Raw genomic sequence first — 20,243 nt, 5'->3', positions numbered from 1 at the left:
GGGGATCTGACGAAGCCAGAATGAACGAACAAAAGCGCTAGTGTGGGTACTTTAGGGCTTCTCGGAATTTATTTATATTTTGCTTAGAATATCGTATGAAACGGCTTACATTTTTAAAGTTACATTTACCTTCGCATGGTGCCAAATTAGTTTATACTGAACTACACTACCCATGATTACAAAAATGCATCGCGGAAGGGGAAAATGTATGTATACAAAACGAGACAAATATTGATATTCACATGAATAACTTTTTTAATTAAATGGGGTTACGCTTTTTATTGAAATATGCAAAGTTGTATACGTTTGCTAGATCTCTGATCAGCACTCGGCTTGAACTCGCATTGTCCGTATGCCATGTGGCTACAGGTCTGACACAACGCGCTTGTTCCAGCATTAAATGGCAGCTTCGCAGTCTTGACTCCGACTCCCCAAGTGTTGGCGCGCCAGTGTACTTTATGTTCGCTTATTAAGGTGAGTCACAAATTTAAATCTCTGTTCAACTTTTTTGGAGTACCTAGCTAGTGACTTGTTGCTTCTTTGAAGTTATCGTAATACTTTCGTGTTTTGTTTTTCAATGTGTACATGAACCCGCATTCACGAACTTTGTGAAACTAGTTTACTTAGTGGCTAGCCAACTAGCTAAGCTAACTAACATAGGCAGTTAACCGCTAGATCTTATGATCGCTTTTCTTTTTTAACGCTTTATTCACTTCAGCTGTGGCAAAGTTAAAAGCTAAAAGCGAGACTTCCTGAACTATCTAGCTGGAATTAACTAACAATCCTTGTTAGCTAGATGTTCTTAATTTCAGCCTCGGGAATCACAGGATATGCAATTATTCGCATCAAACATATAACCTATAGGTTAGTAATTGTAGTAATTCTATAAACTGGGAACAACGTGCCCATATCATGTAACATTTTTAATTCATAGCCTCCTTGTATCTTCATCTTCAGGTGACCAGATAAACGCTGTTCTTTGTACGATTTCACAACCTTTCAGAATTGTATCAGTGGGTTTGTGTGTCGGGTCAAATGAAGGCGTTCGTTAAAAACCGCTTCTATTAGTGATGGGTAATCTTAACACTTAAAGTGGACAGCATGGCGACTGGATTATATTCATGGATCATGTTCAAAATACTTCAACTTGTTCTGTAAAACCGCAGTGACTGCATTAAGTACTTGACAATACTTGGCTATACATAGTCCTGTAAATTGTACATCCCTGCCTAAATAGTATGTTGATATGGTTCCTGTAAGATTACTCTTTTTAGGCTACCGGTGGTTCATGGTTTAATAAGGTGTTTATGTATTAGTCTTTTTTGCTTTGACATTTGTGTTTGTGGATTTAGGGCCTATTAGCAGCTTGAAAGGTCATTGGTTTTCTCTTTCCAATAGAATGTGAGTTTTGACATCATGGAGATGTTCCATAGGTCAGATTTTACAAGTAATTATAGTTCCTACTTAAGCATGCCCCATAAAAATGTTTGCTCTACATAATCTTGTTACATAGTGTTGTCAGTTTGTGACTGTGGATTGCAGTTTGTGCCATGTTCAGAAGAGCAATTTAAAAAAATACTGATCTGATGGTAAACGTTTTTCCAACCTAATGAAGACTTAAGACATTTACTCCGACTAAATTATATATTATATAATGGTTGTATATGGCAGCGTATTGTTGAATACTTTGCATTTCCATGTGACATCTTTCAAGATAGGGTCACATGAAATGGTTGTCAACGTTCATCAGGACTGGTCGATTTGTTCATGTGGCAAACAATTTGACACTGGTTAAAGATCTCATTTCCATATTGTGACCTTATCACAGACACTAAAGTTGAGATGCATTGCAACACCTGACTCAGCACAATTGTTTGTATGTATGTATGTATGTATGTATTTATTTATTTAAATGACTAACGTTCTTTGGCAGGGAATCTGGACTTTGATTGGCTGAACTGTTCTTTACAGTCCGGTTGCCATGGCGGAGCGTGTGCTCATCGTTGGAAGTGGTGGTCGGGAGCATGCTCTGGCATGGAAGCTGGCTCAGTCGCCTCACATCCAGCAAGTCCTAGTGGCTCCTGGCAACGCTGGCACAGCCAACTGTGGGAAGATCTCCAACTCTGGTGAGTGTGTGTGTGTGGACATTACTAAACACTTCCCAGTGCACACACTCATCCTCAGATGAGTCTCAGATTTAGTTTCTCTGATTTAGTTTCTCTGATTTAGTCCCAGGCTCCTCAGATAATTGCTAAACTTTTCTATGAGCTGTGTTAGTATAACAGTGGACTTTAAGAACCATTTCATCTCCCGTGCTCGAAGGTAGTTGCCGTTCAGCCAGTCACTGATGTATTTTAGCTAATCCAGTAACTTGAGTTCTGTTGATAGCCATTGCATTAACATCTAATTTTCCTGTATGTTGGTTTCTTGCTCTGGTTTTCCTGATATTTCAGCTGTGAGTGTAAGTAATCATGCCATCCTGGCACAGTACTGCAAAGACCATAACGTGGGCCTGGTGGTGGTTGGCCCTGAGGTCCCGTTAGCAACAGGTAAGAAAAAAAACTTGTACACTGAGGCTGTGAGCACTTTATGTAGCATGACCGTACTATGCTTGCTTGCCATCACATCGTTTGAGAAGCTTTTTCACCCTGAAGCCACATCGCAAGGGAATGAGTGCTCTGAATAACAGCCTTCCTATTACAGGCATGGTGGATGACCTCACTGCGGCGGGTGTGGCTTGCTTTGGGCCATCGGCCAAGGCTGCCCAGCTGGAGGCCAGCAAAAGCTTCTCTAAGAGCTTCATGGATCGTCATGGCATTCCAACAGCACGCTGGAGCTCCTTCACCGATCCAGATGAGGCCTGCAACTACATTCAAGGGTGTGGTGTGTGGGGTGAGGGGTGGGGGTTTGATGTGGGCCCTAGAGGTGTGGGGTGAGGGGTGGAGGTTTGATGTGGGCCCTAGGGGTGTGGGGTGACTGGTGGGGGCTTGATGTGGGGTGAGTGGTGGATGTGTGGGTTTTGCAGTGGGGTGTGAGTGGTCAGTGTGAGGTGAGGTGTGGGTTGAGTGGTGCTGTGGGTGCGGGGCATCTGAGGTTGGTGGCACCTGCATGAGGCTATGGTGACCTCTATGCGGTCTTCGCTATTCGTAAGTCCAGTTAGCAAAGCTGATGCCCACCATCTTCCAGGTAGCTAATGTTTGTCAAGGTTCCACATTTGCAGATTTGTTAATTCTTCTTAATAACACTGTATTCTAGTTATAGGTCAGCAACTACGTGAGAATTTGCTGAAACACTCTGAAACAGGAGTTTGTAAAGATTTAAAATTAACAAACAAAAAAAATTGTAGCGACCCTGCTGAATGTGCACTAATGTAACAGCATGCATAACCCTCTGGTGCAGGGCAGTTTTCCCAGCCTTGGTGGTGAAAGCCAATGGTCTGGCTGCAGGGAAAGGCGTCATAGTGGCAGCAGATAAGGATGAGGCCTGCCAGGCAGTGCTGGACATCATGAAGGTCAGTGAGCGCTGTTCTTTCTCCACTGTGGGTTTTTGTTTTTGTTTCTTTGTTTTTGTGCTATTGTTGCCTAACTGATCTCGCCCTAGGATTAACATTAGTCCTTAAAGGTTCCATGCTGGAAGCGTTCAGTGGGATTGTTCTTGCTGGGTGCATTCATGAAGATGAATGCTACATGATATGGACAATATGTCATATATTGCTACAGCTTTTGGTTTCTCTGATTTTTATCTCTATTTATGTATATTAAAACGCATGCATGGGATTGGTCTGCATTATTGATTTATTTATTTATTTATTGATATATATATATATATATATACACACACACACACATAATGTTCAATTTCATGCATAAGATTGGCCTTTATTATTTATTTCTGCATGATTTCTTCATCATTTGAGCACCTTGTTAAAGCACAAAACAGAAAACCCATCAGGTCTGTGATGGTTCACATTGTGATTTATTGAGGATTTACTTTGCGGCCTTTTGGAAGATCGCTACTGCAAAGACCAGTATTGCAGTGATGCATGGCAAACAGTAAATTGTGCAGGCTTAGTCAAAGGTCTACAGACTCAAGTTGTTGTCTGCTGACATTTAACACTGTTGTACTTCTTATACCGTGATATTGCAGGATAAGACATTTGGTTCCGCGGGCGATACCGTGGTGGTTGAAGAGCTGCTTGACGGAGAGGAAGTCTCTGTGAGTGTCATTTCAGATGTGCACATATTAATTGGGCCTACACATGCTGTTAACACCTTTTGTAATTCTGTTAGTGTTTGTGCTTCAGCGATGGGTCCACGGTGGCAGCTATGCCCCCAGTCCAGGACCATAAGAGGCTCCTGGATGGAGACCAGGGTCCGAATACAGGGGGAATGGGGGCCTACTGCCCTACCCCACAGGTATACGGAGGCCTTAATGCTTTTATGTTCATATACGTGGTGCTTTTCAATTCAGATAACCTTTGATGTGCCGCTCACTGGACACATCAGTGGTCTGCTGGGTGTGCCGGGGAGCATTTTATAAAGTCTCATACTTTTTTAACTAGAAAGGTTCAGCAAAATGTGAAGATTATACATTGGAATGAAACATACCGAGTTGTATTGACCTACCTTCTTGGGTGGGTGGGTGGGGGTGTGTGCGCATACACAGGTGTCAGAGGAGATGCTTCAACAGATCAAAAACGCTGTTCTGCAGAAGACTGTAGATGGCATGAGAGAAGAAGGCATACCATATGTGGGTATGTGATCCAAAATGTGTGTGTGTGTGTGTGTACCCTTTCAAGTTTTTAATTGCTAAATTAAAATTTTGCAATTACCTTGTCATTACTTTACCCATACTTTTTGTTTAATTACTACTCAATCCCCCACCCCCAAACACTTCTTGTGTGTGACAAGAAAAAAATGCAGAATTATAACAAAAACATGTTTAAACAGCAGTGACCATTGAACCCTTAATCCCTAGGTGTGCTTTATGCGGGCCTGATGTTGACTAAGCAGGGGCCAAAGGTGCTGGAGTTCAACTGTCGTTTTGGCGACCCCGAGTGTCAGGTACGTGTGTAGGACATCGTGTTTCATCATGCAATTCAGTGACTATCTTCAGTTATTTATGGTTTAACTGATTTTATCTCAGATTCTTTCCAGGAAAAAAAAAAACCGCTTCCCCCCCCAAATTCATATTTTGGTACAAAAAGCCATTTTTTGACTGGGATTTTTGCTGATACTTATGGTAGTACGCTTGACATGTGTCTTGTGATATTGTAATGTGATATTTTAGTTTGCCAACATTTTAATAATGTGGTCAAAGTTTGGTTTACATTATTTGGACTAAATGTAATTTTTTTTTAATTTTTTTTTTTGATTATGTGAGTGTTTTGATTTAATCAGTGTAGTTACAGAATCTGATGGAAAACATCTGTCAGCAGTGTGTCTGAACGTGTGTGTTTGGGGGGGCTGAAATTTAAAATGCATTGTCACATGGACTAAGGCGGTGCATTTATGCGCCATCATATGGTAGGATGGTCTGTTGGTCTTTTGTGAGTTGTTCTTGTGTTGGTGCTCATTTAGCATCGTGCTCTCAGGTACTGCTGCCCCTGCTGAAGAGTGATCTGTACGAGGTGCTGAAGAACACTCTGCAGGCTAAGCTGGCTTCCAGCGCCCCCATCTGGCTGGAGGATAGTGCTGCGGTAACTGTGGTCATGGCCAGCGACGGGTACCCTGGGGCCTACCAGAAGGGTGTTGAGATCACAGGTGAACTGCTCTAAGCATGCAACTGCCAGGAGTCATTTAAATGATGTAAAGCTGCTGCAGTCAATTTTAAACTTTCGGCCAGACTTCAACATCAAAGGAGTGCACCCTTGCCTTCGATCTCAGGGCCCTGCATCCAAAGTATTCTGCAGTCGCACACCCCTCCAGATATGCATGCTTGACGCATAAACCACTCTATATAGAAACAAAACAAGGTAATTTCCAGGCTCACAAGACCCACCTCCCTATAAAGAAGCTTCCTGATTGCTTAATATAACTGGACCATGCTGAAATTTTTAGTTACTGTCTAGTCATCGAGATTGCTAACAGGTGGTAAAGACATTTCAGCCAGAGTGTTTTTAAAGTAAGTAATTTATGGATTCTTTAAGAAATGGTCATTTTCTCAGTGATCACACAGTTTTGTCAGCATTGTTATTGGTAAATTGGTATATAGAAGTTTCAAATGATACAGATATAAAATGGAAAGTTCTTGACAGCTTTTGTGTTTCTGCAGGTCTCTCTCGGGTTACAGAGATGGGTCTTCAGGTATTCCATGCTGGGACTGCCTTAAAAGAAGGGGGCAGAATTGTGACCAGTGGTGGGCGTGTCCTGGCAGTCACAGCAGTCAGGCCCACTTTAGAGAGCTCCTTGCAGAGCGCCAATCAGGGCGTGGCTGCAGTGGGCTTCCCGAATGCTGTATACCGCCGCGATATTGGCCACCGCGCCATTGCTTACCTCAGCCGCGGCAGGTGTGTGTGAGGAGCTGATGATTTATTTAGCGTCATGCCTGTGTTCACGACAAAATAGGAGTTTTCAGTGACCGGTTGGGCTTGGGTAATAACACTGATGTATTAGCGGAATCACCGATCCTTTCAAAATGAAAGGCATGGCAAAAGCTCTTCTCTTTAGTGGTTTAGGTGGTTGCAACCATGCACAAGTACAATTGGATATTGATTAGAAACACCAGTTTAGCAGAAACAATATTTCAGCTTATAGCTGAAGTCCATATAATTGTTGGCCATGTATACCCTAGCTGTTTCTTCATCAGTAGCAAGTTTCTGTCCACAGAATTGCTTTTGGCTGGGGATTGTTGGGGATTGCTGACTGCTTTTGGCCAGATGGTTTTCAACCAAGCAATAATGACGTGTAAACAGTCACAAACACAACTGTATCTGAATTGAGAATGATCTACCATCTACATTATAGCAGGTCAACAGTGGTCAACCTGAGAAGAAATGAACAGTATAGAGGTTGTCTAACAAATTATATATGCAAATAAGTGCAGTACAGTCTAACGCTGATATTCCAATTGAAAACATGTAAATGACCTATATACTACTTTCTTAAGTGCATCTTGTATAGAAAGTGGTTAAAATAAATGCATGCTTAATGTGGAACTACTTAGAAATGATTCAATTTAGTAATGAAATCAGAACTGATGATGTAGACTAATATATATATATATATATATATATATATATATATATAGAGAGAGAGAGCATTGTATTACTATGTATTTTGGGCTTGTGCATAAAGATTCTCATTTCTTTTTTTACTTTTTTTTTTTTTTTTTTTTGGAATAAATACTCATCCACCCTCTTCTATAAATTTCTGCTTGTTACCCGTGTCTGTCAGTTCACAAGAGCATATCATAATGGATTCAATCATAGTCCCAAAATTCCCTTTAGCTGAAAAAGAAAACTCCAGTTTGGCTCATCATTGTCATCAAAAGGCTGTGTTGACCCCTTGTCCCCTTCTGTCCATCTCACAGAAGACTGACCTATAAGGAGAGTGGAGTGGACATAGCAGCAGGCAACAAGTTGGTGGACATGATCAAACCCCTGGCTAAATCCACCTCTCGCTCAGGTACTTGTCTCCACTCCTCCCTAATAAGCATGGGGTGTGGCTTAAATCAGTGAGGTAATTAGCATTTAACATTCATTAATTAAGATGTTATTCCTATATGTAATTAATGAAATGCCTGTCTGCAGGCTGAAACTTCTTTGGAGATTAAATATTTCTAACACTGAGGTACACAGTATTTGCCAGAATAAGTGTTTCACTTCAAATGCGGGCATTTCGAAAGGCTTTTGGAGAACTTTAGGTGGAGATTGGACTTTTAAGTTACTGAAGCATGAAATTTAAATACACTCTGTCAAAGTGCCTTGGTAGGATGTAAAAGCAGAAGACACTGACCATAGCAAGCCTTGAGCCTGGATCGCTACCATCACACACCCCCTTCTAATCCAAGGTTATATCCTGGCTCCCCAGCTAGGGTCCACATTGGGATTTACACCCCCACAGTAGGGGAGGTTCCTTTGACTTTGAGTAGACTTCAGTGGAACATGCTTCTCCTAAAACCATTTGTAGAGATGGCAGCAGCAATACCCTGTTTCATAGATAGGTGTTTCAGGTGGCAAACGTGCTCCAACCACCAGACAAAAGAGACGGGTACCTGGCATGGCAACCAGAACATACCCTCCTGATTTTATTGTCATATTGGGTGACATCCCTTATCACACTGGAGCGATCTTGTTCAGTCTTCGTTCCAGTTGACATCCATTTAATACATTTGTTCCTGTGCACATCATCTCCCTCAGGCTGCAATGCCGAGCTCGGAGGATTTGCTGGGCTCTTTGACCTGAAGGCTGCTGGGTTCATTGACCCCATTCTTGTAGCTGGAACTGATGGAGTTGGCACCAAACTCAAGGTACTGACATTCCTATTTAGCCACAATTCTTTCATTTTACATAGTTGTCTGATTATGGCTACGATTTATTTTCACAATGTAACATATGTATCAGTATATGTCTTTCTGACGTTAATGGACAAGAAAATACTACTATGGGTACAATGGTGTATGATTTAATTTATCCAAAAATAAACTATGAAGGAACAGGGGGAAAAGTCTTAACAATTGGTGAAGGTTTTTTTTTTTTTTTAAATACATAAACAAAATATAATATTGGCGCTAGGGCTAATTTTCTGCCATGCAGATGGTCAGCATTTTGGTAGTAAAACAGTATTCACAATATGCAAAAAAAATATGATCTTACATTTTTTTGAGAACATATTGCCCAGCTTTTTATTGGAGTGTTGCTTTAGTGGCCCATGTATTTATCTCTGCATGCATCTAGATTGCACAAGCATGCAACATCCACAACACACTGGGCCAGGATCTGGTGGCCATGTGCGTCAATGATGTTCTGGCCCAGGGGGCGGAGCCTCTCTTCTTCTTAGACTACTTCTCCTGTGGGCATCTGGATGTGGGTGTGGCCTCATCAGTGATTGGCGGGATTGCGGAGTCATGTCAGATGGCTGGATGTGCTTTATTGGGTGAGCGTCACCGTTGTGCATTGATTACCCCAGGGGAGTGGGGTATTTGGGTGAGTGAGAGAAAATTGGCAGAAATGTTTTTAATTTTTTGCACGTGTTCAGGTGGCGAGACTGCGGAGATGCCAGGCGTGTATGACCTTGGAGAGTATGACCTGGCCGGGTTCTGCGTCGGGGCCGTGGAGCGCGTCTCCCTTCTGCCCAGGCTCGATGACATCCAGCAGGGAGACGTGCTGATTGGCGTGGCCTCCTCAGGGGTGCACAGCAATGGCTTCAGCCTCGTGCGCAAGGTCCTGGAGCGAGCTAGCCTCCAGTATAGCTCACCGGCTCCCTTTGGACGCCCTGGCCAGACTGTGGGTCAGTGTTTTTGGGAAGAGGTGGTCTGACTTTTCTTTTCGGGACAGCATTTAAGTGTCTATGCTGTATGTCTATTATGCCAGTGAAATTCTCAGCTCAACATTTACAATAAAATGTATTTACACCTTCTGATGCTCAGCTCATAAAGGAGGCTAGCTTATGCTTTAAATATTTAAAATATCTCTATTTTCAAATATGTCTAACTGGGTTTTAGGACACAAAGATTCAAGAAGATTTGAGCTTTGCTCCTCAATCATGTTTGCATTTGCAGGTGAAGTGCTGCTCACGCCCACAAAAATCTACAGCCGCCTTCTACAGCCAATCTTGCGCAGTGGTGCAGTGAAAGCCTATGCCCACATCACAGGGGGCGGTCTCTTGGAGAACATTCCTCGAGTCCTTCCCAAGGAACTGGCTGTAGACATGGGTAAGTCAAAAGAAGTACGATTCAGGGACGTGACTTTTTGTGTCTTGTTTTAAAAGCATATGCAACATGTATTTGCCTTAAGTTTTTTTTTATTTCTTAGTTCCCTACTGCATCTCTTGTAGTAGAGTAGCTGTGATTGATCATTTACCTTATTATAAGAACTGCAGTAGAGCTTTAAAAACACAGTGGTATTCTTTGACTAGGGCTCTGGAGTACCATTTCTGAGATCCCCGGCCTTGACGCCACATGTTGGCACTCAAAAGCTGTAAATGTAAGCATTGTGGTCACCATCACCTATTGAGGCCGGTCTTAGTAACGCTTATTTTCACAGATGCCATGCGTTGGCGGATCCCGCCGGTCTTCACCTGGCTCCAGAAGGAGGGATCCCTCTCTGAGGACGAGATGGCCCGTACGTTCAACTGTGGCCTGGGGGCAGTGCTGGTGGTGGGTTCACGAGATGCGTCCATGGTCCTCAGGCAGGTGCAGGCCCAGGAGGAGGCATGGACTGTGGGCTCACTTGCCCAAAAGCAGCCTGGTGAGCTTGCCAGGAGCACACTGCTTCCACAATGAGCAGAACACAACTTACTGACATTAAGATGCAGAAGTATTTTAGGTTCTGGGCCCTGTTTCCCCCAAATTAGAGGAAAATATTGGTGTCTTCAGTGTAATGCTCGCTCTAGCATTCAAAGTTGATCTTTTGTTTTATGGTATTTTTGGGAACCCATTCCCGGATAAGTTAGAAATGGAGGCAAATGCTCAACCACTGTATGAATAGTGTGAAATTAAGACTGAAAGAAGTACCTTAATAGGACATCTTTAATTGGTGTACATATCAAAACAGCTCTTTATTGTTGCTTTTACAGAACTTCTAGAGAATTCTTATGGTCTAGTAATCATTGATTTATGCCATAATAGTCATTACTTTATTGATTATGCATAAATAGGTGCGGAGGATGTGGTAATCAGAAACCTGGCGCGTAGTTTGAGGGCAGGCCCCAACCTTTGTCCCGACACCAGCGAGTTGCTGAACGGAGCTTCGCATGCTGATCCCAGTTCCCACAAGAGGACCAGAGTGGCTGTGCTCATCTCTGGGACTGGTGGGTGTCAATTATGCAGTTATTGCACAGATCCCACACATATGAGTAGTGCATATATAACTGAAGTCTACAGTCATATTGTCTCTAAGAAAGGAGTAAAGCCAAATTCATATGTAACCATGTACATAATTTGGCAGACGCTCTTATCTAGAGCAATTTTACATATATATGTCAGTGTGATAGTTTATGGGCTCCCTGGGAGTCAAACCAATGACCTTCATCTTGCCAGAACTTTGTTCTACCAGCTCAACATTGCTCCAGTATTATTGTGTGTGTGTGTGTGTGTGTGTGTGTGTGTGTGTGTGTGTGGTTATAATAGGCACCAACCTTCAGGCCCTGATGGAGCAGACCAAGAAGCCGTCCAGCTCTGCTGAGATCGTGGTGGTCATCTCCAATCGGCCAGGGGTGCTGGGCCTGAAGAAGGCGTCCATGGCAGGCATTCAGACAAGGGTACTTGTCTCTCGGTACTCTAGGCAGTTTCAATGCCAGCCTATTGGTCAGTCACAGACTTTGGGAATAGTTAGCTCTAATTAAGGACAGAGTGAATGTATATTAACTGTACCCTGTCTGCTAAATAGTTTCTGTTGTTCAGAAACCACTATAGATTGCAATACATCATGCGAATGTGTCTGTGCTCACATAAACCTCTTAGGTTGTGGACCATAAGCTCTACGGAAGTCGTGCTGAATTTGATGGCACTATAGACCGCGTTCTAGAGGAGTTTGGAGTGGAGGTGGTTTGTCTTGCTGGCTTTATGAGGATCCTAACTGGACACTTCGTCAGAAAATGGAACGGTATGGAGCCAGAATAGCTTGTATACAAGTGCAAGATAAGAAGCCATTTTAAAATTAGTATAAAGTATGTATTTGTGATTATAACACCTACTTTGTGGATGTGCAAAAAAAAAAAGAAAAAAGGTAGTTATCCTTTAGTCGAATCAAAATCCACACATTCTTGGTGGTTTGAGAATTGGTTTGTCATTAGTAATTTGTACCATGTTTCCAATGGCCCTTTCAGGAATAACATGTTCTGACAACAGGACACGTAAACATTTACATACAGTTGTGTTCAAAATAATAGTGGTGTGTTTTTTAAAAAAGTAAAGCCCAAAATGTATATAATAGCTTTTATTTTCATACACACAAATGCATTGGAACACCACGTTCTATTCCAAATTAAAGCATGAATTAAAATTCAGCAAATGTATTAGTTTACAGAAAGTGAAGAAAAGGGAATATCATGTTCTATACTTCTTTGTGTTTCCCCTCCCCACTCAACTTCTTAATCAAAGTACTCTGCTGTTCTGAACAATGTCTGGAATGACCCATTTTACTGAATTTTTTTCATTTATTTTATTTTATTTTTTTAGAGAAATGCACTATAACCAGTATGCACAACATCTGCTGCTTTCATCCTTAAAACAGGTGTCAAACAGTAGCCCTTATTATTCATAGAATGAATGACCTCACTAAATGAACTTCACACTGATCTTATTTTGAACATATCCCTTTGAGTTAATAATTCAATGACACAGAATCAGCAGCATACATGTCATGACTTGGATCTGTTTGGTTTTTTATTACTCTACTACACCTACTAGTAATATTTTTTGTTTTGTTGTTTTTTTGCCCATGTAGAAATATAATTTCTACCAAAAACAGTGAATGATCTCGTTAGTGATGTTGGACTGCTATTATTTTGAACGTGTGTGTGTGTCTGTCTTGCTCAACCCTTAGGGATAAGCCTACCCACTTCCACTGCTATCTTTAGAGCATCCCGTTAGCAGTATTCATAAGAAAAGGCACATGCCTAATAAAGGGCCTGCTCAGGTTCAGGTTAGGTATAGTTAAAAGCTTGCATAAGCATTGACATGCTGTCATTACAGTTACATTAAATTTTAGATTTACAGCATTTAGCTGATTCTTTTTGAGGGTTAAGGGTCTTGCTCAGGGGCCCAAGTCGAATACCTTAACCACTGAGCTACCACTGCCCATCTAGCTAACAGAAAACAATTACATTCAGGAAAGGGTAATATCCATGGACAGAACTTTGTCTAATAATACAGTAGTGAGCTGCCTTCTGTGCAGAGTACAACAGTCATGCCACAGATGTGTGAATAGCCACTTACAGTTGACTGTAAAATGCTTGACAGGCTATTTAGGTACAACTAGAGAGTAGGTATACCTAAATGTGGCCTCTGGTTACAGAGTCCACCTCTATTAATTACACCAGATTACCAGTGACATCATTGTCATGGGATTGTTTTTCTATAAAACAGGAAAGCTTCTGAACATCCACCCTTCACTACTGCCCTCCTTCAAAGGTGTGAACGCACAGAAACAGGCCCTGCTCGCCGGGGTTCGCCTCACCGGATGTACTGTGCACTTCGTGGTTGTAAGTAGACTTTTCTGAGGCAGCTGTGAAGGTGCAGTCCATCATCTTTCACAAAAGTATTTAACAAACAAATGTACCTTCTCTAGAATGGCTTTATGTTTTAGCTGTATTTAGTCCAAGAACTTTGACCTTTGTGGCTGATAGACTTCAGTGCTTGGCTCGCAGATTTTGGGGTAAACTTGTGGTTTTGATGCAAATGGTTGTTTGTGTAATCCACAACTCCAGGGTGTTTCTCTTTGTACCTTGGGCTCCTTTTTTGCCAAGCATTTTTGCTGTAGAACACCCAAGTAAATATTATTACACATCTGGATCTACTGAACTCTTGTCAGGAACCCTGGACTGAGCCTTATTACTTTTCTTATATTATTCTTTGTATGCATTCTGAAACAATAGGAGGAAGTGGATGCTGGAGCCATCATAGCACAGGAGGCTGTTCCTGTCCTCGTGAATGACACAGAGGAGAGCCTATCGGAGCGCATCCGAGAGGCGGAACACCGGACCTTCCCTGCTGCTTTAGAGCTCGTGGCGGGTGGAGTCGTGCGGCTCGGGGAGGACGGCCGCATTGTGTGGAGCCAATTGGCCTAGGGACCTGGACCAAGATATGCAGTGCTGAGGCTGCAATCAGGAAGGTGTTGTGATGCGCTGAGAGAAACATTCAGGCAGGGTTATATTTTGTGGGTCAGATTTAGGTCACCTAACAAAGCAATGGCCAGGACACCATTAATGGTTATGTATGGCTATATTTGCCATGTCCAGCTTCTCTGAATGTTTTCATTGCAAAACTTCAAATTTAATTAAGTTTTATTCCATTTCATGGCTGTGTTAATGTGATCCTCTGTAGAGTTTTGCCAGGTATCTAGTTGTTACACTACATTGTGGCTAAAGTGTAGTCATGTAGTACTTCTAAACATTCCATACAGAAATTAAGAAATTCTATTGTAACTTGGATGTCTTCATTGTCTGTACTTCAGCCCTTCTTTGTGTCGAGAGATACTTTGACATTACTTTCCTTAAACTGTTTGGTATGAACGATGAATTGCATGACGGGTGATCAGTTTCTCAACAGGAGAAATATCAAATTTATGGCTGATAAGCTGGAGTTAAATTTTCCTCTGCATGTAATGGTCCACATTGTATCACTTTGATGGTATTAAATCTTGCTATCAAACTTGCACTACCACCCCGTGGTCTTTTAATTTAATTCAAATTACAAAGATCAAATCACATAAAACCCATGACATCCAATTTAAGAAGCAACTGACCACATAATTTGTCCTTTCTCTACAAGAGTTCATTAAAAATCAGAGCCTGCTCCTTTCCAGTTCAGGAAGTGCCTAGCAAGCAAAGCAAAGTCGAGACCTAAGCTGTTACCTTTCTTTCATTGCTGGTCATCCACGACTTTTATCCCTTCTGAGCATTCCACATAAAAAGCTGTCTTTAGAGTCACTGGCCTGAGTAAATTACCCCTATGTTGTGTAGTTCTTTCCCTATAGGAGTGGCTTAAGTGTGATTATGCAGAATTCATGGAGGATGGGTGGTTGGACCAAAATGCATGTTTTCCTTCCATATTATTCCTGGAGCCAGGATGCGGTTTTCCTTAACCAGTCAACTCTGAGTAACAAAATCAGCCTATGAGGAAATAGAGGCCAGAGGCTGCAGTGATTTAGAGGTCCCACTTTGCTCTCTGCTGTACAACATTCCTGTGAAACTCAGGCCAGACTTTTTGGCAGGTCAATCATTTTGTGAGAACTTCAGTCGCTACATATTGCAGCGGTGACGTCAGGATTCAGGGTCCTGTCGTGTCACACTTGGTGAAGCGTAGGACAGACAGCCTCTCTCTCCCAGCCTGCCGGGACAGGCACATCTGCCCCGTCAGTCCCGATTCACCCAGCAGGGCCAGAATCTCGTCTAGACAGAGGGAAGAACAACATAAAGGTCATATCAGTCTATAGAGAACTGAGTTAATTGTACAAGTGAGACAGACTTGTTTTTTATGATGAATCAATTTAATGGGAATACACATGTATAACTGGAAAATTAGTAATACATAGAATTTAATGCACATCATTTGTATAGTGCTTTTCAAGACTCCAAAAATGCTTACAATTGCAATGGCATGGTGAACATTCAGAAAATGATCAAAGGGAAGACTAGGAAAAGAGCATAAATTTTGAAATGTATGTGGTATGAGTTACCAGGGCAGATTCTACAGGATGGAAAGCCTGAAATCTAGACAGGAATAGTTCAAAGAGATGCTTGGTATCGGGGTAAGTTTGGAGTTGATTAGCAACAGCTCTATAGTCTAAAGTTAATATGAGTAGCCTAGACTTGGATATGTGCCACAAAGCCCATGTGACCAGAAGTCATCTCTCTGTTAGAAACGCAGACTCCAGTCTTAGCATGTGTTGCACAAAACCCCAAAAGGTATGTTTGACACCCTTCTTTTGGAAGTCCTCGAATTCCCAAAATATATGTTCAGAAGTTAAATAATTACATCAAGGTTAACTGATACTAGTATTAACCCTCACCAAGTAAGTTGATGGACCAGAGGTAATATTCCTGGGCTGAAAAATCACATCACTGCATTTGCATCATATAATAATCCAATTAGACAGTGCTTAAGTCCCTTCACGTGTGGTGGTTAGGTACAGCCATATGTTCGCTGCATCCTATACACTAGAATTAGCCAGTTGGAATGGAAGCAGATAAGACACCATTTTTAAACCTGTCTCTTCTGACCAGTGCAAAACAGACTGCTTCATTACCTATTCTAAGGATGATGCTTAGAATTTCAAAGCTAGGACATTAAAGCCTTTTTGTTAAGTCTTGAGGGTTAAATCACTGTTGTGACTGACTATCTCAGTAGAGGATTATGTTAAGTGTAAGGTGACTATCTTCTGACACCATGATTACCACACTGGTCTTGTGCTTGGGTATATATATTTACATTTAAGACATATAACAACAGATGCTCTTATCCAGAGCAACTTACAAAAGGGCTTACTTGTCTACTCAGAAAAATATTGCTAGCTGGTACAAATAGGTGAGTACAAAAATAGTCTTAACCTGAGGTAGTTATAAACAGGAGTCAATGCTGAAATTGATGCATCCAATACAATGAAATACAAGATGATTTGAGTGCACTTACTAGGCATTTAGTGCAAAACAGGACAATTCAATTGCAAATATAAAACCTTCCTATAAGTGCATTATCAGGTTATTATGGCATAATTAGTCTTAACAATCGTGTTGATCTCTGATGAAACTCTCAGTCCCTTACCTGGGTTGTTATCAGACACTGTAACAAGGTAGAACAATCCCTGATTGGACAGCAGTGATGGAACCATGGGGAAGAATCTGTCCATCACCTCCCTGCCTCTCAGTCCTCCAGCCCAGGACGCCTCAATGCCGCGACTGACCACCTGACCACACAAAGACTCGGCATCATCAAGCAAGAAGGCTGGGACACCTCATTATTCACCATCTCAGAAACATGTACATGTGTCTCTCATTTCAGGAGGATAGTTCAGAGGGTTTTGCAGAATTTTTCTTTTTCCTAGTGAAGTGATATTTTGCATCATTATACTCTGTGTTAGATATGAAAATACTAACAGACCCACAAATGTAACAGATAATTGCTCTGTTCCCTTTCAGAGCCAATATATTTGAAGACCAAAAATGACCAGGGCCTCCTTCCCCCAAAGCCATCTTAAATGAGACAGAAAGTGATCAATGTGCTTATCCTCGCTAGACCATTTAACGCTTATGTTTGTGTTCTGATGCTTTCGGGAAACCTTCCCCAGAACAGTAATATTAGCAAATAGTGTACCTCCTCGGATGGAGTAACAACGTATGGGGGATTGAAAAGAAGAACATCCACCTTTCCATTCAATCTGGGCATCAAACACTCAACCTGAGAAAGAGAGGGATGAACACTTCTCACACACATTAACAAAATAACCATCAACAAAATCCAAAAAGCTATGCTTGGATGAAAGGCATTGCGCTAGATCACAGACATAAAATAAGACTGAGAAAAGTGCATATACTTCTTTCAGAGCACTACACAGGTGATTGAGGAGTGGGAATGCTACTGGTGAGGTCCAGAGCGGGGACCGCAGTAAGAGGTGAGAGGCTATCACCAGGTCTGTGACGAGCGGCTGGAGGTGCAGGTGGTTGCAGCGAGACGTCTCCTTTGTACACTGGGCTGCTGCTGGGTTCAAGTCTGTACAGCTTCAGCAGACCGACACGGGAAAACAATAGATGAAATGCACTGTAAATATGTACTCAGCAGCAAAGTAGTCATACGGCTAATGTAAAGCTATCAACGCTACCACAGACGTGCATTAAGGGAGGGGAACCATCTCTCTGCTGATACTCAATTATTCCTTCTGTGCTGATTACAAGCCACTCAAATACTCACAGATATAAAACTTCAGGCCCAGTCACAGATGCCAGGAAGGCGGAGACAATGCCTGATCCACTGCCCACCTCGAGACAAAGTGCAGGTCTGAATACACACAGGAAGCAATTAGGGGGAAAAAACAACACATTTCTACACATGCAAATGTCACCTGACATGGTCTGTTTTGAGCATGCAAATTTATAATTATGCGCTTTCCTAAATGCTTTCATTTTCTGACCATAGACGCCAGTATGATCCCAGAACTGTCACCCACTTTAGGCAACGCCCACCTGTGTTGCTGTAGCAAATTGGCATCCTTCTCCAATGCATCAATCAAAAGAAAGGAGTCCTCCGCTGGCTCATACACCTCAGAGAAGGGCCCGCGACCAGCATGGGAGTACAAGGGTGTTGGGTACATTGGCACAATGTGTCAGGTGAGGAACCACATGTAAAGCCTTACTGAAAAATAAGAGTGCAAGATAAACTTCACCCACACAAATATTCATTTATTTATTTGTCAAAGGTTAATTTAAATAGTTGTTTAATTCTTTGTGGTTAGACCTGGATATAAAATGCAATGGTTTATAATTGCATTATTTAAAACTTGCTTTAAGAACAATTTAAATCTATTCTAAATGTTGTATTAATCATGTAAGTGCAAGCCTAAATGAAGATAATGGTTTAGTCTCCACTACTCTCTGAGGAATGGTTTGAGCAGATAAAGTTAAATCAAGCAAAATGCAGGAATACTACAGGTTTCAAACTTCAAAAAAGAAAACTCAATCTATTCTGGATTGTGAGAGATTTGTTGGACAGAGTTGGCTCCATGTGAAGATCGATATTAACTCCACTACACATAAAAATGACCTGGGATGTCAGGTGGTCTCGCAGGTAACTCCACTAAAGGACAGAACAGATGAAGCAACTGGACAAAATCCTTTAAGGAGAGGGAAAAACAACTTGAACAGACTTAAGGTGGACTGCTCTAGTCTCTTGGGATTAATGTTTTCTTTTTGGCTGGGCAGACCTCTCCCTCTGTCAGAGGAAGTTACCAAAGCCTAAATAATCACAAAGACAAAAACATCAGATATTTCTGAACCTGTCACTATATACCAGTTCCAGGTGTCTGGAACAGTTTCCAGTTTCACTTGCACTGAAATATTTGCAGTATTAAAGCTCTTAACTTTAAGACACTTTATGTCCCTGACATTTCTCCTATTGGACACCCTTGTATGTTTGAAGATACACTTTAATTCTTGGATTATGAAGGATTTACCCTGACATTTGATTAAAAGAGGCAAAACAAAGTAGCATCTTTGTTTATAATCTAATTTATAGGCCAAAATCATGCGTCATAAGAGTCAAGACGTAGACCATAAAGCTATAAACAATTACGAATGCAAGAGTCCACGGAGTGCATCCCCTTGTAACCTCATACTACTGTCCATAGCCCCAGGCACCTCACCAAAAACGACCAAAACACACTTCTACAGAAAGACCATGGTAAAGTACGGTTAAACACTCAACGGGAATGTGTTTCTTCCTAGTTTTATATTTTTATTTTACAGAAATTGGTATGTAATAACGTTCGCAGTTAAAAATCCCAAGAGTGTGAAAACTGTTATGCAGAACAAGGTGATTAACAAATATCGGTCATGTGACCTCTTTTCTTCTTAATGGTTTCTATAAAACAAACGTTAATTGCTCATGAATGGCGTTAAATTTTTTTAACACGACAGTAACTAGTCAGTCTGTCGCAGTGGTATTCAAATCTGCACCTCGAATCCAAATACAGTCCATAATCCTTTGTAGTTGATTAAATAACTCATTTAACTGGTTGGCAACTTGAGACCCTGAAGACTGTGATTTGAATACCTAACACATTAATAATTCAGAGCAATGCTCACAGATGTCACAGCAGAGGAACACACTTTAATGAAATGGATGAAATACTAACCTCTCAAAGGTACCCATCCTCTAATACGTTAGGCTTTACCATTACCGTTACCATTAAGTAAACGCTAGCTAGGCTATTGTTAGCTAACCTAGCTAACATTCAACCAAACATCGAAACAAATAAATGATCCATTAGTATCTAAACATTCAACTCTGAAAATATTACGGATAGCCTAGGTGTTCAACCTAAGAAATTAATGAATGCCACAACAGCCTAAAAGCGTATCTACCTTTTCGTTTTTCACAGCACGGTTTTTAAAATCCACATACAACACATTTCGTCGAAGTTCCTGTTACTACCCAAAAGCATTATGGGAGTTGGCGTTTCACTAAGATGAAAGATTATTTTTGTGTTAACCTAAGCAGCATATATAACGTTTCACCAACAAAACGTTAAACGCTGTTTCTTAACAATATATTGTGTCATTGTGCTGTCGTCAACAAATATTCTTAGTTACACACAGTCACTACTCGCTAGCACCTACGGTGCATTGGCGCTGGATGGGATATTGTCTACG

The 20,243-nt window shown here is 41.5% G+C and overlaps 2 protein-coding genes across 5 annotated transcripts; one reads left to right on the top strand and one right to left on the bottom strand.

The window, feature by feature from the left end:
- Positions 1 to 56: 56 nt before the first annotated feature.
- Positions 57 to 14,536, top strand: gart (phosphoribosylglycinamide formyltransferase). The gene is made up of 23 exons (XM_035534829.2): positions 57 to 206; positions 370 to 474; positions 1,934 to 2,126; positions 2,454 to 2,549; positions 2,704 to 2,878; positions 3,400 to 3,511; positions 4,147 to 4,215; positions 4,290 to 4,415; positions 4,666 to 4,753; positions 4,978 to 5,063; positions 5,594 to 5,762; positions 6,274 to 6,508; positions 7,531 to 7,625; positions 8,360 to 8,469; positions 8,897 to 9,095; positions 9,198 to 9,449; positions 9,721 to 9,873; positions 10,205 to 10,408; positions 10,818 to 10,970; positions 11,290 to 11,420; positions 11,623 to 11,764; positions 13,249 to 13,364; positions 13,758 to 14,536. The coding sequence occupies exons 3-23, from the start codon at positions 1,982 to 1,984 to the stop codon at positions 13,947 to 13,949; spliced, it is 3,048 nt and encodes a 1,015-aa protein (XP_035390722.2). The 5' UTR covers positions 57 to 206; positions 370 to 474; positions 1,934 to 1,981; the 3' UTR covers positions 13,950 to 14,536.
- On the bottom strand, positions 12,083 to 20,040 carry hemk2 (HemK methyltransferase 2, ETF1 glutamine and histone H4 lysine). Of its 4 annotated transcripts, none has more exons than XM_027005584.3 (7): positions 19,956 to 20,040; positions 18,060 to 18,228; positions 17,788 to 17,874; positions 17,414 to 17,597; positions 17,194 to 17,277; positions 16,645 to 16,786; positions 12,083 to 15,272 (listed from the first exon to the last, which is right to left on the bottom strand). In XM_027005584.3, exons 2-7 carry the CDS (start codon positions 18,185 to 18,187, stop codon positions 15,151 to 15,153), a joined length of 747 nt encoding a protein of 248 aa, XP_026861385.2. In that variant the 5' UTR covers positions 18,188 to 18,228; positions 19,956 to 20,040; the 3' UTR covers positions 12,083 to 15,150. The 4 variants fall into 4 exon arrangements, with proteins under 4 accessions (XP_026861385.2, XP_026861387.2, XP_026861386.2 ...); XM_027005586.3 differs by having other exon boundaries at positions 17,507 to 17,597; XM_027005585.3 differs by having other exon boundaries at positions 18,060 to 18,224; positions 19,956 to 20,027.
- Positions 20,041 to 20,243: the final 203 nt, after the last annotated feature.

This window comes from Electrophorus electricus, chromosome 18, assembly GCF_041902795.1.
Source record: "Electrophorus electricus isolate QZ-2024a chromosome 18, ASM4190279v1, whole genome shotgun sequence".
Taxonomy (NCBI): domain Eukaryota; kingdom Metazoa; phylum Chordata; class Actinopteri; order Gymnotiformes; family Gymnotidae; genus Electrophorus; species Electrophorus electricus.
This window is presented reverse-complemented; position numbering and strand designations above follow the sequence as displayed.

Bases quoted from the DNA above. Each gene is read 5' to 3' on its own strand.
- gart (XM_035534829.2), top strand. From the start codon at position 1,982: ATGGCGGAGCGTGTGCTCATCGTTGGAAGTGGTGGTCGGGAGCATGCT. The intron at 4,416-4,665 runs GTATACGGAGGC...GCGCATACACAG, and splicing joins CCTACTGCCCTACCCCACAG to GTGTCAGAGGAGATGCTTCA. The intron at 10,971-11,289 runs GTGGGTGTCAAT...TGGTTATAATAG, and splicing joins TGTGCTCATCTCTGGGACTG to GCACCAACCTTCAGGCCCTG.
- hemk2 (XM_027005584.3), bottom strand. From the start codon at position 18,187: ATGTACCCAACACCCTTGTACTCCCATGCTGGTCGCGGGCCCTTCTCT. The intron at 17,278-17,413 runs GTATATGCACTT...TCTCTTTCTCAG, and splicing joins TGTGTAGTGCTCTGAAAGAA to GTTGAGTGTTTGATGCCCAG. The intron at 15,273-16,644 runs GTAAGGGACTGA...CCCTCTGTCTAG, and splicing joins AGTGTCTGATAACAACCCAG to ACGAGATTCTGGCCCTGCTG.